Here is an 18,530-nt window from a genome sequence, read left to right as displayed (position 1 = left end):
ATTAATTCCCTCCCCGCCCCCACCAGATATCTCCTAATAGCTGCCCCTCTTGCAGTCCCTCTGGCATCCAACCAAAATGTACTCAGATCCCTTCCTCTGCATCTACAAGCTGCCATTGTCCACCCGTCAGTTTTATTTCATTGCACGGCACCTGCAGTGCGGCAGTGTCCCCAGCCTGGCCCTTCACGCTGGATGCAGAAAATATCCAGATATGCTTGGGGGAAAATCTGGCATAGAGTAAAAAAGTTAGATTTCTATGGATAAATTAGAGAAGATGTTTATAACATTATAAGGAGCAGATCATAGTTTGAAAATATTGAAGCACAGTAAACAATGGAGAGTAATTTGTTTGCCTAATTAATCAGTAATTGACTGATCATTTTTAATACTTCTAGAACCCAAAACTTCAAATAGCTTATAAAGTTGAAATTCTGTTCAATTTCATCTGCAGAATTAGCAAAGATTTCAATGTACCTATTGACCCCAATATCATATAGCTCTAGCATATCTTAATTATGCAGAAAGAGATACATGTAGGATAACAACAGCAACAATTTTAAAATTAAAATAGGTATATTTTAATGGCTAACAATCTAATAGACAGGATCCAAAGGGAAGAAGAAATAGTGGAGGAAGTCAGTTCAGGGATGAGGAGGGTTCACTTCACTAATGGCCGGCTGGAATGCCCTGTGATAGTGCCTATTATGGGAGGGAGAAGCCCAGTGGCTCTTGATGACATCCAAGTTGACAGAGAAGGCCTATATTTTTCCTCCTGACAGCCCTCCTCAGTACATTGTTCTGACTACTAACACCATGTTTCCCCAAGAAGGTTTGCAGTTTCTTAGGGCTCTGCAATAATAGCCCCCTAGGCCAAATACAGCCTCTGCATATCACCAGCTGGCCTCCAGTGGCCAGCTCACCAACCAGAGATGTCCCAAGCAAGTGGTGACTATGGAAATGGGACTTGCGGGCAACCTACTGGGGGGAGAGGGAATCCCATCACCCACAACCCCTTATTCAAAGTAGACCTCCATTAAAATAGTTGCTGACCAGGGCTGATGTATTCTTTGGAATGTTTCAAAGCAGGGAAACCATGAGCTAAGGCACCTCCTCCCCAAGGAACCAGAAAGTGCACATTGGGGGAGGCTGCTCTAAAAAAGAGATAAGGGGGTAGGCCCTAAGTGGTTCATCACCAGTTTTCCACAGCCCCACAGTCACCTCTGCATATATTTTTCTCCATCCTGTCCACATGGTTTATCTGCTTTGGAAGAATGAGAATTTCACTTGCACTTTCTGCTTCTTTAGGGAGGATGTGTTGTTAAGGCTTCTTTATTTAAAACATGTATATCCCACCCTATATAATTAGGATCTTAGGGCGGCATACAGATAAACTCAATTTAGACAGTATAAAATAATAAATAATTTAGGGCGCGATCCTATTCAGATAGGCGGCCACCTCCGAACTCGGAGGCGACCGCCTATCCAATGCTGGGCAGGAGAAGCATGGAGGGGATCGTTCCCTCCGTGCTTCTCCTGCCCTGCATTATTGGCTAGACAGCCGATCGTGGCTGTCTGGCCCTGGGAGGGCAGAGCAGGGGAGGAGGCTGCTGTACGACACATGTGTCGTACAGGCATTTCCGTCCTCCCCACCCCAGAACACCCTCCGGGAACGCCCCTTTTCAGCTGCTCTGCACTCCCCTTGCGAGTGCGAAGGATGGGGCTGTTCCACACTGCCTCTGAGGCAGCGTGGAAGTGGGGCGAGGTCTGTTCTCCGGGAACCGACCTTGGAGCACAGGCTCCATGGTCGGTTTCCGGAAAACCAAATATCCAATGGCCATCTAGCCACTGTCTAGCGCCATAGGATTGTTCCCTTAAACAGCTAAAAACATGTTAAACCATTAAACAAGTGAATACCAATTTATAATCTAAAACAATAAAACAGTGTACTACTTTAGGGAATGCATTTAGCCCTCAAAGGGCTAAAGTCTTGTTTTAACTTGGTGCCAAAATGAAACGAGTGTCTGCGCCAATTGGGCCTCCAAGGGGAGGGCATTCCATAACCAGAGTGCCACAGCAGAGAAGGCCCTCTCCCACATCCCACCACAGTGTTTGTCTCGCACTGATGGGATGCAGAGGAGGGCCCCTCCAAGAGATCTCAATCCTCGGGCAGGCATATATAGGGAGAGGTGCTCCCTCAAATATCGAGGTCCCAAGCTGCTTAAGGCTTTAAATGTCATCACCAAAACCTTGAATTCCTACCAGAAGCGTATCAAGAGTCAGTGCAATTCCTTTAAGTGGTGTTATATGATTTTGATGAGGTGTTCCAGTCAGCAGCCTAGCTGCCACATTTTGCACTAGCTGCAACTTCTGAGTCATCTTCAAGGGCAGCCCCACATAAAGTGCATTGCAGTAGTCTAATCCTGAAGTTACCAGTGCTTGTACTACTGTGGCTAGGTTATCCATGTCCAGGAAAGGCCGTAGCTGGCAGATCAGCCAAAGTGGGCCCCAGGTACTCTGGGCCACCGAGTCTACCTGGGGCTCCAGTGACAGGGATGGATCTAGGAGTCCCCCAAGCTACGCACCTGCTCCTTCAGGGGGAGTCCAGGACAGGTTGCTTGCCCAATTCCCAGGCTCTGGAACCACCAATCCACAGAGCTTCCGTCTTGTCAGGATTCAGCTTCAGTTTATTGGACCTCATCCAGCCCATTACAGCCTTCAAGCACTGGTCCAGCACTTTCACCACCCCAGCTGACTCCGACAACAAGGAGAAATAAAGCTGAGTATCACCAGCATACTGGTGACTCCCCACCCCAAAAATCTTAATGACCTCACCCAGAGGCTTCATATAGATGTTGAACAGCATGGGGATAGAATAGAACCCTGTGGCACCTCACAGCTTAATAGCCATGGGGTAGAACAGGAACCCCCCAGTACTACGCTCTGGAATCAGCCCCGCAGGTAGGAGCAGAACCACTGTGGCACAGTGCCCCCAACTCCCATCCTGCAGTGCTGATCCAGTAAGACACCATGATCAATGGTATCAAAAGCTGCTGAGAGATCCAGGAAGATCAGCATGGCGGCACTCCCCCCGTCTTTCCCCTGGAGTAGGTCGTCAGTCAGAGCAACGAAGGCCATTTCAGTGCCGTACCCTGGCCTGAAACCAGACTGAAATGGGTCCAGATAATCAGTTTCCTCCAAGAGCGTCTGAAGTTGCCCAGCCACCACACACTCAAGCAGGGGATATTAGTGATGGGACGACAGTTCTCACACTCCTCTGGGTCCTGGGGGGCCTCTTCAGGAGAGGGCGTACTACAGCCTCTTTCAAGGAGGCAGGCACCACCCCCTGGCAGAGCGAAGCACTTACCACCGCCTCGACCCACCCAGCCAATCCACCGCTGCTAGATCGTGTTAGCCCAGATGGGCAAGGGTCAAGCTTACATGCAGTGGGCTGGACGGTTTCAAGCGTCTTGTCCTCATCATCAGGCTGCAGCAACCAAAACTGATCCCAGGAACACAACCAGACGGAGCACTGGACACCTCCCCAGACTCTGCGATAACGGTGGCGTCAAGTTCTGAGTGAACACGAGCAACTTTCTCCTCCAAGTGCCTAGCAAATTTATTACAGCAGATGACCGAGGACTCCAACCCCAATTTCTCTGAGCCCAAGCCAGATCCCAACAGGCCCTTCACCACCCAGAACAATTCTGCTGCGCGACATTTCAAGGATGCAATAATGGAGGTGTAGTAAGATTTGGCAGGGATCCTCTTGATTTCATATGATTTTTGCAGAGTAAATCCCCCAAACCACTAACATATCGCAGAGCACATCTGCCTGCACGGACTGAACCAGAAAAATCATGGATCTGCCACTTGCGGGCACAGCCACAGCACAAAAACAGGGGGAAATGGCTCCCCCCATTCCCCAGAACAAGATGGCTGCTGGCACGTGTCCAGAGGGCCTAGGAGTTGGTGGCGGCAGCAGCGGCAGCCTGTCCTCGCTGGCAGGAGTCGTCTTCCAACTGGGTGCCCTCCCCTCCTTGCAAGGAAGGAGAGGGCGCAGCTGGAGGGCGACTTCTGCCCTCGTGCCTGTCGGCAGGCTGCAACAGGCGTTTTCCCCAGCAGCGCCTTCCCCAGCAGTGCCGGCAGTGGCTCCCCTGGTGGCACCAGCAGCAGCGGCAGCTCCCCTGATGGCGGTGCCCCCCCTGAACTAGGGCCCAGGTAGGGATCTGGGGGCTGGGCGGTGTGTTTGGGGGCTGAAGTGGGATTTGGATGTCTGAATCCCACTTCAGCTTTGTAGGCCGAGGCGGGTCGGGCCCCCCAAATCAGCTCAAGCTGAATCGGGCCTGCCTCGGAAGACCCAAAGTGGCTACCGAGTCAGATCAAGGGGTGAATGCACAGCCCCGGTGGAAATTCCCTCAAGGGAATCCCCCTTCTTTTTCAGGGATACAAGGCACTAACGCTTTTAATACCCCCTGCTGACGAACACGATTAGTATTATTTATATAGCACCACCAATGTTCATTGTGCTTTACAAACTAACATAAGCAAATGACAGGTCCCAACCAAAAGAGTTTATTGTTTAAATTTAGATACTGGAGACTGCCTTGATTGAGTCAACTGGAGCCTCTTGCTTTTAAAACATTTAAAGATGTGGTTTCTGCTTTGGGGGTCACGATCCATTATTAAAACAGTAAAGGTGTTCCCTTCATTTTGAGGGCATAGTTTATTAGTGAAATCGGGGATTCTTGTATTTTCATCAAGGATGCATGAGCAAAACTCAAATATAACTTTGTGGTGTGTTTGTTGTAATTAATGTGAGCATTCGTTTGCATTCCACATGTGTCACCACTCTGTATAATACAAGAAGGACACTGTGACCACATGTTACTGGTCTTGTAATATGCTTGGAGGAGCCAATACCGGGTGAACTTATAATACATAATTTAGATTCACCTAAATCGTCACCTTAGTGCCTTTAGAGAGTACTGCAGGTTAGAAGGGGGGGGGGCTTCACGACAACAGAATGAGACGCACATTGGAGGATTACCTGGATTTTCATGGAATCGGCTTTGGGCCATCAGGGACACACAAAGCAAGAAAAGCCGAGTGTACCACACCTTTAAAATTCAGTTTTCAGGGGTCACACAGCACTTGAAAGGAACATACTTCCAGGTGGGGTGGGGGGAGTAGAACTGAACATCAGACTGGCAGGGGCTGCTCAACCAATGAGAGAGCCTTGTTTCCCCCCGCCCCCTGCCCAGGCTCCCTCCTGCTGCTATGAATGGAGAGCAACTAATTCACAATTTTGAAGGCTCCCTTCTGCTACTATTTTATCTCCCCCTGCCTTTTTCCCCAGTGTGCGCACTTTTGCCTTGACAAGCCCAAATCCCCAGTTCTGGAATGCAGCATCTGAAGGCTTCCCATGAAAGCAGCCCAGTTTTTCCCCATTACAGCACTCTGCTGCAGAATTATTGCTTCCAATCCCTGTTCTACCCCCTTTCTCCTTCTCTCTGCTCACAATGAGATGAGAAGCTCCTGTGATCTTGAATGAACACTACTGTGAGTTTACATAACAACAGAGAAGCTACAGAACATCAAAGAAGCAGGGCCTCAAGATAACTTTAGGCTGAGTTACTAGTCTTTAACCCTTTACACGCTTTAATGATTTACCGTGGCTCCATATGCATTGAGATCTGTTAAAGATTCACTGCAGGGGAGTGAGATTTATTTCTTACTTCTGAGTAAACATGCACAGAAGGGGGAGATATGGGAAAAACTACTTCAACTGGGGAAATGAGGGAATGAGGTGCCCCTTGACTATGTCACGGCCAGGTCACAGAGGCATGCCCAGGATTTAATGTGTGTGTGGGGGTAAAGCACACTGTGGCAAAACCATTAGGGAGCTGCTTTCGGTAAAGAAAAAAAAAGTCAGAGTAAAAGGAGTTTCAGACAATGCGGCTTTTCAAGAGGGAAGTGGCTGGTTGGCAGCAGATTGGTGATGGTGCCATCTGTCACGAATGACCCCAGGCTGCTGTAACTTCACAGCAAATCTCTTGTGAAAATAGCCCCCTGAAAATCATGCTTATTAAATTTGAGCTAAGAAACCCTTTCTATAAGCTGGAAGAAAGAGGATCATGTATGTATTTGAGATTGGAGAGCCAGTGTGGTGTAGTGGCTAGAGTGTTGGACTAGGAGCCAGGAGATCTGGGTTCTAGTCCCCACTCGGCCATGGAAGCTCACTGGGTGACTTTGGGCCAGTCACAGACTCTCAGCCTATCCTACCTCACAGAGTTGTTGTGAGGATAAAATGGAGAGGAGGAGAATTATGTACGCCACCTTGGGTTTCTTAAAGAGGAAAAATGGCGGGATATAGAATGAATGAGTGAGTGAGTGAGTGAGTGAGTGAGTGAGTGAATGAATTACTCCCTGCTAGGGATTATCACAGACTGGCTCAAGAGTAAGGAAAATGATATACTGTAGAGGGCTTTGGATTCCAGATATAAGAAATGTTGCAGACATTGCAGAACAGGAATCAATTCTTGCACTAACAGGGCTTTTTTCCTGTGATTCTTCTTTCTCAGTTCCTGATGACATTGCTGTGTCAACCGGTGCATTACAGCTGGAGTCAGCTGGGGATGCAGGTACCAGCCAGAGCCCCTCGCATAGTTGTGGAAGGAAATGTGTAGGGAAATGTGTAGGCCCTATGAAGAGAGACTGAAAGAACTGGGCATGTTTAGCCTTGAGAAGACTGAGGGGAGATATGATAGCGCTCTTCAAGTACTTGAAAGGTTGTCACAGAGGGGAAGGCCAGGATCTCTTCTCGATCCTCCCAGAGTGCAGGACACGGAATAATGGGCTCAAGTTACAGGAAGCCAGATTCCGGCTGAACATCAGGAAAAACTTCCTGAGTGTCAGAGCAATACGACAATGGAACCAATTACCTGGGGAGGCGGTGGGCTCTCCCACACTGGAGGCCTTCAAGACGAGGCTGGACAGCCATCTGTCAGGGATGCTCTGACTTGGATTCCTGCATTGAGCAGGGGGTTGGACTCGATGGCCTTGTAGGCCCCTTCCAACCCTACTATTCTATGATTCCTCTGGTTGAAACCCCCCCAGTGATGATAATATTGTGATGTATTATCATCACAGTAATGCATCTCTCCTGCCTTTTTCAAATCTGTTCAAATCTGTTCCAGTAACAGATTGTCATTCTGTGTCTCATGCACTGTGCCCACTTTATATTATGCTTTACTTCATATTAGGCCTCAGGATTTCTTCTGCTACTACTTGGGTGGATGTCCAATTCACCCATCCTGGAGTTCTGTCTTAATCTGCAGTCCTTCTAAACTTGTAATTGGAGACCTATTTAGTTTTTACTTGGCCCTCAAGATTTTATCTGGGGTAAGATCAGTACTGCACCTCTGGACTCACACATTCTATTCCCAGTTCTGCCCAGTGTTGTTCACAGCAGGCAAACTACTTTCTCTCAGCCTCAGTTCCTCATCCACAAGGGATTAATATAGGGTTGACAATATCACTATAGACGCTTCTGCATCTCAATAGTGTTTTGAGGGCAGATGTGGATTTTTCAGAAGGGACTCGTTAATACTTCCCAGTTGCCACTAGAAGGAAGAGCATACCATCTACTCTAAGGGCGATACATTATAATGATCATATGGAGGTAGACTGAAGTAGCCAACACATTGCTGGGTATCCCACATAGTGCTTGTAACATGCAAAAGAGATTACCAGGTAGATCCCTCCATCATGTCAGAGAGAGTCTTCATGACACCCCTGGACATTCCTGGTGGTGGCATGGAGTAGCCTCTCCAGAAACGGTGTTTAATTGGCATCCATGCAGCAGCTGTTGTGCGTAGACTGCTCCATAAAGCCACCTCAAAACAGAGGAAGATACAGAGGAAGATTTCTCACCATGTGCAGAAGGGAATTAATATAACAGGAGATGCCAGATTTATCTGACTTCAGGATCACGCAGTTCTGTTTTTAACTTGAGGGGAGCAGGGAAAGTGTAGGGAAGATAAGGCGAGACCAGCTCCCAATCTCACCCTGGATAGAATACTAGAGGCCAACAAACACGTGAACAGTCCCTGGACCAGGCCAACATAATCCGTGGCTTTTATAGTCAAGTATCTCCGTTTAGAACTGAGGGTTTAGATGAGAACTTTATATGCTATGCAACATCTTCTCCTGTCACTCTTACAATAGGAAGGTGATGTGAGAGATGAGTCACAGGACATAGTTATGGCTACATTTTTTCTACCCTTTGGCCACACTGTTTTTCTACTTTTTCCTTACTTATGAGGTGGGTTAGGGGTGTGTCCTGTCTTTCATCGTACAATAATCGCTCTGGCAGGAGATGACATCAGGAGGTAACTCCTCCCACAGGTCTCTTTTTCAGATCAGTAAGCACAGGCATCTGGGGAGGCTGCAGAGCAATGGAGAGATGTGTAAGAACACACATACTGCCCTCAGCCACCTTGCAGTGATAAGGTACGCTCAAAAACACCACCAAAAGAAATTCAAAAGAAATTCTGAAATGCTCTGAGGGAGAAAAACGGAAGCCTCTTTTACAGGAGGAGAAAACTTTCATGAAATTGGAGGACAGATTTCAGCACAGCACTAGAGTGTAGAAGAGGTTATTCCTTAATGGGAACAAGCCATTGTCCCGCCCTAGCCTTGAGAACATGAAGTGGTGAGAAATTCATAAGAAAAAGATGTTTAAACCATTTGGCAGCATTTTCCTCTCTTTGCCCAGAAGATGGCAAAAGTGTGCTGCTGGTTCTTCTTTTCCAAAATTGAGCTTCTTGACACAGTAAGCTGGCTTCCGCAGTCACTTCACTTAAGCAGATACTTCTCAGCACTTTCTCATATTCTCTTCTCTTCTCTTCTCTGCATCCTTCTCCACTTGCTTCTATGCATGCTTGGGATTCTCTCCCACATAATGTTTATTCAATTACTTCTCCCTTCTCTTTGAAAAAGCTTCTCAAGACTCACCTTTCTTTTTTCATTTTCCTTTCGCTTACAATCTGATGTTTATAATAATTTTGGCTGGTTCTTTTCCAACCCTTCATTTGGTAGGGAGCAGTGAAATGAAGCTGCTCCATCGGGATCATGAGGGGATAAATTTCCCCATGCTACTTTGAGTGCTGTGGGCCTTTTAAAAAAGTTTAAACCCCTCCATCATCTCCAGAAAACCCCCAGCCACCTCATAAGGTTAAGTAAGATAAGCATCCCCCCCTCAATAAAGCAGCAGAAAATTGGCTCCCATTTACATGGGAGGGGGAATTTCACCCAGACGTCAGTGCTTGTTTCCTTTTAGACAGCCGAGCAATGGACAGCCTGCTCCTGTCCCTTCACATTCTCTGTGGCTTCTTATGTCTGTCTCCTTTAGATTGTACACTTGTGGGAAAACACAATCTCCCATTTTTATTTTTGTGCCATGCCTAATAGATTTTAGCAACCTTTTTTCTCCCAAAAAACAAGGGCAGCAGAGAGAAGGGCAGAGAGAAACGGAGGGGAAAAATATGTTCAGGGGGCAGAAAAAAATCTAAACATTTTCAGCTTGGGGGCACCTTACCCTGATGAATGGTGGTGGCAGCAGCCTTTCTGGGGGGTTCGTTCTTTAAGTAATTGCTCCACTGTCTTTTGTGGTGTCCAGGTGGGCTGCCATATGCCTTTTCAATGCCTCTGTTTGACTGATAGTGAGGCTGTTCACACAACATGCTAACCCACACTCAGTGGTTGAGTGTGGGTTGTTTTGTACCTTGAGTTGTTTGTTGAACTGTGGGTGACCTTGTTGTCTGAACGCAGCACTTTTCCTCAGTGTGGGTTATTGTGTTGTCTGAACGCAGCCAGGGTGGCTTGTTAACCACTCTGAACAACCCAACAACCAACCATGGGTCCTCAAGGGAGCTTATTTGAGAAAATAAGCCATGCTGCATGTTAACAAACTATACTGGATGTGTTCAGGCAACACGATAACTCGCGGTTCCACAAACAACACATGGCTCAAAACAACCCACACTCAACCACTAAGTGGGCTGATTCAGAGGTGCCTCATCTTGTTAAGAAGCAGATCAGGCCAGCACTGAGGCACCACAAACTGAATCAGGTTACCTACAGGGCGCCTTGGTCCGCCTCGTATATTCAGAGCTCTTCTTATGCCTTCTGAGCAGCCCAGATGGGCTGTCTCCAAAATGTATCAACTTCTGAAATATCACGAGGAGGAGGAGGGAAGGGGGAAGGGGAGAGGACATGGAGAGACCAAATGTATCAATTTGAGAGAGATCCAGCCACCGCCAGGGGCAGAAGATGAGGAGGGAAGGGAAGAAGGAAGGGGAGGCGGGAGGGAGGGAGCTTTGCTGTGAGTCAGCCTCTGCTTGCTCATTGTGAGAGAGCTGGTGTTGCTGGAGAGGAGAGGACCAGAAGCTAGCGCAGTGGTGTCCAAAGTGGGAGGCACGCACCCAGGGGGCACGCAAGACGATCCATTGGGGTGAGCCGCCTGATAATTGAGCAGCCTCCCCCTGCCCTGACGAGCTGCCGTTGTGTGCAGTGATGGTGCAGCAGCAGCGGAAGCAGGATGGGACAGGAGCCGAGAGAGAAACTCCACGACATTTCTCTCTCCGCTCCAGTCCTGTCCTGCTCTGCTGCGGAGACCAGGAGCAACTGCGCCAGTCTCTGCCGGGCAGGGCAGAGGAAGCCTTAACCCTTCCCACTCTCCTTTGGCAGAACGAAGCCCAGGAGAAAGTGTGTGCTTTCCCTACCCTTCTGAAATAGGTTTGCCGATCATTCTTTTGGTTTGTTCATTTAAAAATCCAGAAAATTTCACTGCAGTTGCTTATCTCCCCCCACACATACCTTTTCAATTCTGTCTCAGCCATCTGTCAGGGATGCTCTGACCTGGATTCCTGCATCGAGCAGGGGGTTGGACTTGATGGTCTTATAGGCCCCTTCCAACCCTACCATTCTATGATTCTATGATTCTGTGAGTGCCGTGGCCTCCTCACCCTGTAGCTAAACTCACATGTGCCTATGCTTAACTTCTTTTTATTTTGATGCTGCATCCCTGGGGGTCCTCCTCATTTTAACAGAATAGATTACTAGAAGGAATAGGTAAGGAGATGCCTCCACTGAGATCACCCGCAAACACAGAGGCATTTAACACAGATGTGTGGGAGGGCTCCCTCAGCTGTAGCACTGCTAAAGTCATGATTGATAGATTAGGAATGTATGAGAATCTTGTTTCAATTCACAAATCATGCAAACGCAAAAGCATTTTTCAGAAAAGTTTGCAAGTTCCTGAACTTGTGGTCATGTTAGAAAAAATGTGTATTTTCATGGTACAGTCAATGGGGGGAAATGTGCTTTTTTGAAAATTCACACAGAAATGTGCGCTTTTCCAGTTCAAATGAACCAAAAAACATGCTGCGAATGAGAACAGGAGTGAGCTGAACTCCGCTTCGAAGTGAAGTTCAGAGAATTTCGGCAAACATGAACATCCCTGGTTCTCCCATTCCTGCTCTAGATCAGGGTCAGAACCAGATACCCCATGAACGCTGTGTGTGGGGGGGTCCCATCTGGCCCTTCAGCAGGCTCTTGTGCATGTGCTGGCCACAAATCTGGGGCCTCCAACGTGGTGCCCGTGGGCAATAACGTGCCCACAGAGACTTCCATGGGCACCTGCCGGGCTCCCTGCTTCTCCTGACATCTTTATTTTAATAAAATTAAAAACATTTTTAAAAAACCCCTGGGAGGCTGTCATGCTGCAATGCAAAGCACCAACCTCCAGCACCATTTTTATTTCCAAGAATTCCTCAGGCCCCATATAGGCCCCAGAGGCATTCTCAGAGAGTAAAAAATGCTGGGCAGCTGCAGCCCATCGCTTCATGTGGAGGTGTTCCCAGTCGCCCAGAAAAGGGGGGAAAGTGAGCTGGGAGTGGTAGGGAGCATCCTGGGGGTCTAGAGGGGTGGTAGAAAGTGAGCGGGTCCTTTGCCTGCCCTATCTGTGTATGCGTTTGCCTGCTTTTTGTGGGTGTAGGTGGTATATATTTTGCCTGGACTTGTTCTAGCTTTCTTGTTTTGGGGGTGGCGTATTTTGCCTGGGTTGTGTGTGTGTTGGGCTTTGGTTTCTTTTGTGGCGTGTTTTGTCTGGGGTTTGTTTCTGGTTTTTGTTTCTTGTAGTATGACTGTGCAGTGTGTGTGCGCGTGTGTGTAATCTCTATAGAATCATAAAGTTAGAAGGGGACGGTTAGCCCAATGAGTCCAACCCACTGCTCAGTGGAGGAACCCTGTTTGTAGCATCTTTGACAGATGGCTATCTGGCCTTTTCTTGAATACCTCGAGCAGCAAAGCCCACCACCTCCCTAGGCAGTTGAGTCCATTGTCCGATTGCTCTGACCACTAGGAAGATTTTCCTGACATTCACCTGAAATCCGCCTTCCTGTAACTTAAGCCCATTACATGGGCATCTGCAGGAAGGGGCTGGTGGGTGGGGTCAGTTGACCTCCCTGGAAGAGCCATAATCCCGATTCTCAGCTTTCATTAAAAAAAGGGCAAGCCTCTAGCCCTTGTAGAACCTGATATTTGAGGCAAAACGTACAGCCACTATTCTGCCCATTTACTTTATAAGCAAAAATAGCCTGCTCCCAGAGTTTTTAGCTAATGAATGAAGTCATAGCAATGTCTGGCATACCCACTGTCTGGAGAAAGAATTTCCTGGTTCATTTTAAAGCCTTTGGGGGGGTCTTCCCTGATAGGAAGTGATCACTGCCTCAACAGATCAGTTCAGAAAACCAAGATTTTAGTGTAGCTGAGATTGGACAGGAGTGAATCACACCCAAAAAGAAAAGGCAGGAGCAAAGACAGGAGTTTGTGATCTTTCTGAGCCAGGTCTGATTAAAAACCAAACCAAACCTGGGTTTGTAAACATTTTCAAAATTACCCAGACACCGTATGTGGATAAAGTTAATGATGATTATATCTGTATTACAGGAGTCAGGGCTGTGGCTGAGAGAATGTGGATTACACCAGCCCTGCAAAGTCGCCTAGTGTTTTATTCCCATTTTACTGAGGGTGGGGGTGGGGATTTAGCATAGCGTATGACAACTCTGTGGTGTTGTTATCCAGTCACCTGGTGCATTGGTTATTTTAGGGAAATTCAGAGGTGGGGGGCTGTGAAGTTGATTGATGCAGCAGTGCAATTTATTAAGATCTAGAGCGAGTTGCCAGGGTGTATGCCTATGTGTGCATATAGCTTTAAGAGAATATGCAAGTTTTATTTCTTGCAAGAGGCCTGGGTGGGGCTCTCCGTCTGTCTTTTAGTGCAGGCTTTGTAGCTGAGACAATGTGCTATGCAGCTCCTCAGAAATTAGTGCTTTCTGATGCACTGTAGCAATAAAGAACCCTGCTGTGAAGACACCAGGATCTATTGTGTGTTGCCTGGAGAGCAGAGCCTAGGGGGAAGGATGTTGAGGACTGGATTTGGGAGTCATCAGCAGTCCCCTCCCCTGACCCAACAAAGCTAAGAGCTGGGGGGATTAATTAGGAACAATGGGAAAGCACTTCAGCCAATCCAAATTAATTACCCTTCCAAGGAATCTTCCAGCTGTGAAGGGAGCTGAGCCTGCAACAAGGGGTGGGCAGCTGTGGGAGGGCCAGGAACCATTTCACCTCGCAGACTCTGTAAAAGATAATAAAAAAATTAAATGGTTCATTTTGGCCCTTTTGGCACTCTGTAGCCACTATGGGCGCTTTGTTTTTTTTAATGAAAAATTTTTTTAACCACATTTTGGGGGCAGCGGGGCAGCTGAAAATATCCTGGAACGAAGGCTGGAATTAGGGCCGAGGATGTGCGCGAAGAGCCACAATCCCCTTTCCTCAGAATAATCCCATAAAGTTATACCCCTCCTCTACAGTGTTATCGCTTGGGTTTCTTGCTCACCTAAACCCAAACTCCAGCAATCAGATCTCAGTAGTCACACACTATGGCACTATAGAGGGTGGAGTTTCCCCATCATTTATCCTGGCCATTCCTTTCAGCAGCATTCCCCAACCTGGTGCCTCCAGATGCATTTGACTACAACTCCCAGAATTCCTGGCCATTGGCCACTCTGGCTGGGGCTGATGGGAGCTGAAATCTAAAGCATCTGGGGGGCAAAAGCATGCCTTACGGATCTTCAACTTATCTATTTTTAATACATATACAGAAAAAAATGTTCTCTTTCCACTTCCTAATTGCTGCTACAGGCTTGCAAAACAACTCCAGGCAATTTCGTTGTAGATTTAAATAAAATCCAACTAGTACAGGAAAAAAGCAGGCATCACCACCTACAAGTAGGATGCTAAAATAGACCAGCCAGACACTACAGATAGAAGCATGTGAATGTCCTGAATGCATTAATGATTTTTTTTGTGTGGATTAGGCCTTGACAGAGAGAATGCTCCCTATGCAGATGTTTCGCTGTGATTTGTCAATGGTCCTGCACTTAATCCCGCTGAATAGGAAATAAACAAGCCTTTCCACTGGGGTCTCCCTCTTGGAGCTTACACAGAGACTTTGTCTCCTTTACCCATTCCCAGTCATTCGGATTTAATTAAAATAGGGGCTGAGGTAAGCCTTAAAACAGAGTTTCCATGTCCACTGTTAATCCATATATACTTCGGTTATGACACCTCCCCGCCCACCCCTACCCCATGCACTCATGTGCGCATCCCCCAGTTTTTCAAACTGTTCCAAGGAACCTTGCAATTCCCAGGAAGCCCATCAGGCTTTCCTCAATGAAAGGATCCGTAATGGCAGACAAGTTTCCCTTATCTACTGTTACAGATTTTTCCTCTGCAGTGTGCAGGCACAGAGAAGCGTTGGGCACACTTCTCTGCTGAGCAGATCTCCCCAGTTCCCCTACTGTTATTGTTCTGCCATTCCAATATCTCTTGGGTTCTGCTCCGCTTGTTGTTAGGATGGTCACTTAGGTATCACCGAAAAAAGAACAGTAAAGAGGATACAGATTCACATGAACGTTGCACATGCTAATTTCTATGCACAGATGCACATTTAGAAATAATGACTAGAATTTAAATAGAAATACAGTACAGATCTCCCCCATACAGAAGACTGTGACCAGGTGACCTGTGTGTCTGGTTTTTGTGTGTGTGTGTGTGTGTGTGTGTGAAGCCCCTTCCTGCAGGAGTATAATTGTGGTCCTATACGAAAAAAGTACAAATTACAATCCCAAATACTGGCATTGTTAAATTGAACAGGTTGCTATGGAACAGGTGATTTAGCCATGCCATTCTTCCAATTTAAAATGTCCCAGAAGCAGCTATTTCCTCTCCAAATCTCTCTCACACACACACACACTTACTTGCAGGAGTGCAGTTTGAAGGGGAAAATTAAAACAAAACAAAACAGTGCCATGTTAGGAAGTAAACAAATGTAAGCCATTAAAAACAATCTTTTGGCAATTTCACACTTTTGCAGGAGGGCAATTTTGTTTTTGTTTTTAAGATGATCGAGGAACTTCTTCGACAGGCAGAGGTTCTAGAGCAGGCAATTATCAGCAGACAGCTTGATGTGAAAAGGGTTCCTTGAAGGTAGGAAGTTTGAAAAAACTTTTAAGGGTGCAATGCTATGCATGCTGAGACAGGAAAAAGCCCTACAACTCCCAGCTTCCCCAGCTAGCCAAGCACCTTAACAGAACTACAGCTCAACCCTAAGCATGTTTAGTCTGAAGCAAGTCATCCAGAGCTCAATGGACCCCCCCCCCCCCAGTAAGTATGTTTAGGATTCACCCTCGGTGGTCTTTAGAAAGTCTACAGAACCAGGAGCTCTGTATGAGCCAGCGCAGGTCTACCTTTGTGGCTCCCAAGCTTTTAACAAGAGGCTCCCCAAAAGGATTTGTAATTTGTTCAAAGTGCAGGTACTGGTTCCAACCGAGAACCACGAAGGAAGCAACAGCTCCCTTTTGCCTCCTTTGCTGTTTCTCAGCTCCTACCTCTGTACCCTGATGATCTACCCTGAAGTCTCTCAGTGCCCACTGATGACTCTTGATTCACCCTCCCCCAGTGTAGGAATCTCTAGTTTAACTGACAGCAAGCTCAAGAATAAATAATCTACATTGACTGAACTGGGTCATGTGTTGCAACCTTGTAACCTTACATGCCACTGATATATTAAATTGTTTGAAGAAAATTATATCGAAATGAACATGTTTCGGCGCAATCTTTGGGCAGATTTAATCCTTAGGAATTTGGGAATCATATGACTTGATGAACATGCCAGACAGATTGAGTATGAAAATATTATTGCAACATGACATATTCTTCCACTCCCCTCCCCCTCGCATATGCTATAGCTGTTTATGTTGCTGTGAAGTGTGTGACTCTGTTCTGTGATGGTATTACATGCCCTGGATTGGTACCATGGCGGAAGGAGATAAATGCTTCTTCCAGCCACCATGCTGCAACAGAAGAAACCGAGTCCGTCTATTTTCATTTATTGTTTCGGACATCAGAAGTGCCCTGCTGGATCCGAGCCAGGGTCCATCTAGCCCAGCATTCCGGTCACACAGTGGCCAGCCAGCCATCAGCCAGGAATGCTCAAGCAGGGCATGAGTGCAACTGCACCCTCCTGCCCTTGTGCCCCAGCAACTGGGGCACAGAGGCTCACTGCCTCTTAGCCCTAGAGGCAAATTTCAATTTCATTTCATTCATTTAAAGCATTTGTGATCCCCCGCCCCGCACATCCGACAGAGTGTGGTCCTGACCCCGCCCCGCCAGTGTGGATAGCCGGAGGGGGTGAGGGCGGCCTGGTGGTGCCCCTGCACTGACAGAGAGGGGCGCTGGCGGTGGGAGGGCCTCAACTCTGCACGCAAGGGGGCGCTGCCGGGGCAGCAGGTGGAAAACCCTTAAATGGGACGTTCTGGGGGTGGAGAGGGGACAGCCGTGGGCCTGCTGGATCCGCAGCCACTCTCCCCCAGATGGGCCCAGTCTGGACCCATCAGCTGCACCAGCCCTGGATCTGCTGTGGAAAGTATGACAATAGCGGACGCTGGGGAGGAGGAGGATGGGCAGGCAGGAGGAGCGTTGTGCCGGATGGGGTGAGGGGGGAGCCGAGTTGGCCAGTCGGACTGGGACGGGACTGGTTTTGGAGAGGCCTGCAGACAGTGGAGAACTGGATGTGGAGAGGGTGCTGTGGGGCAGAACGGCTGTGAGGCGCAGGCAGCCTGGGAGACCGGGGGCTACAGAATGAGACAGAGAAAGACACAGACCATCGGCTGTCTTAAAGAACAAGATATATATCTCCGAAGAAAAGGAAAGCCAGAAAGTGAAGTGTTGCAAGTTAAAGGGCTATTAGAGGTTACAGGGGTATTAGAGTATTTTCAGCTTTGTGGTTAATGCTCATAAAAGTTGTAATTCTCCTAACCCGGATACATATTGCTAAGGTTTACCGGTGTCTGCTGGCATTGTCCAATACCCATCTCAGGTTGTCCTGTACAGAACAGCCACACCAGCGTAGCTAATCTACTCCCCCCCCCCCCGCTGTCAATGGGAGGGGGAAGCGCAACTGCACGGAAACCGCCCCCCGTTGTGCCCTGCTGGGAAGAGCCAAGAGGGTCGGGGGGACAGCAGCTGTGCCTCGGTGCTCCCTGCTGCCCCCGCCCCGGAGCGCTCCGACGGCCCCAGATAACGCCCCCCTCCGCCGGCGCCTCCAGCGGGGCTCGCCCCGGGAAGCGCGCTCTGCGCCGCCGCCCCGACGTCTGGCAAGACGCGCGCGGAGCGGGCACCAATCCGACGACCCTCCGCGAGGCCGTCCCGGGCGCGCAAGGAGGCCCTCGAGCGGGCTGCCCTCCGCACGCCAGCGGGCGGGAGGCCTCGGGCAGGGCGAAGCCGCCCCGCGCTGCGCGGAGGCGCCCCCGCCGAGCGCCGCGGCTCCTCCGCACGAGGCTCGCCGCGCTGCAGCAGGAGAGCCGCGCCAGCAGCACGGCATCGCTCGAGCTCCGTCACGCGGCGCAGGAGGCTCCGGCGGCGCGGCAGGCCCCGCTCGGCCGAGGCCGCTCCGGAGGCCCGCGGAGCGCTGCCGGCCGGAGGCGCCCGCCGTGCCGCGCTCGCGCCCAGCGGGGCCGGGGAGCCAGGCGTCGACCCTGCCGGAGCCGCTCGGGCGCACCTGAACGGCCGGGGGCTCCCCGCGTCCGCGGCTCCGCGCCACAGGCCGCATCTGCCGCCGGGAGGCTTTCGGCTTGGGGCCGTTATCCTGAGCGCCAGCCCGGGAGCCCGGCGCCCCGCGGGGAGGCACGGCCGGGATCGCGGGAGACCGCCGCCTCGCCTGCGGAGGAACCCGCGCCATGCGCGCAGCCCCGCGCGCTGCTTTTGGCTCTTCCGTGTCAGCGGGGATTTACATGTTCCGTGAATATCTCCCGGCCCCCCTCAAATCCCTTTAACAAATAATCCACGAAGGAGGCCAGAGTGCCCTGTAATCTTTGGCTCCAGCGGGCGGGTGTGCTTTAAATGGG

The 18,530-nt window shown here is 49.1% G+C and overlaps 1 protein-coding gene across 2 annotated transcripts; it reads right to left on the bottom strand.

Annotated features, from left to right (window-relative positions):
* Positions 1-3,342: 3,342 nt before the first annotated feature.
* Positions 3,343-17,779, bottom strand: LOC146340311 (uncharacterized). Of its 2 annotated transcripts, none has more exons than XM_084811399.1 (3): positions 17,469-17,773; positions 13,605-13,699; positions 3,343-3,607 (listed from the first exon to the last, which is right to left on the bottom strand). In XM_084811399.1, the coding sequence occupies exons 1-3, from the start codon at positions 17,496-17,498 to the stop codon at positions 3,409-3,411; spliced, it is 324 nt and encodes a 107-aa protein (XP_084667525.1). In that variant the 5' UTR covers positions 17,499-17,773; the 3' UTR covers positions 3,343-3,408. The 2 variants fall into 2 exon arrangements, 1 of the variants encoding a protein (XP_084667525.1); XR_014784523.1 differs by lacking the exon at positions 3,343-3,607 and adding an exon at positions 8,167-8,446 and having other exon boundaries at positions 17,469-17,779.
* Between the last annotated feature and the right edge of the window lie 751 nt (positions 17,780-18,530).

Source organism: Heloderma suspectum, chromosome 7, assembly GCF_057233095.1.
Source record: "Heloderma suspectum isolate Gila_16-S chromosome 7, 16-S_ref, whole genome shotgun sequence".
Taxonomy (NCBI): Eukaryota; Metazoa; Chordata; class Lepidosauria; order Squamata; family Helodermatidae; genus Heloderma; species Heloderma suspectum.
This window is presented reverse-complemented; position numbering and strand designations above follow the sequence as displayed.

Coding starts and splice junctions, on each gene's coding strand:
- LOC146340311 (XM_084811399.1), bottom strand. CDS start 17,498: ATGGGTATTGGACAATGCCAGCAGACACCG. Junction 13,700..17,468: donor GACAATGCCAGCAGACACCG/GTAAACCTTAGC, acceptor TATCTTTTACAG/AGTCTGCGAGGTGAAATGGT. Junction 3,608..13,604: donor CTGGAAGATTCCTTGGAAGG/GTAATTAATTTG, acceptor TAAATTTGCTAG/GCACTTGGAGGAGAAAGTTG.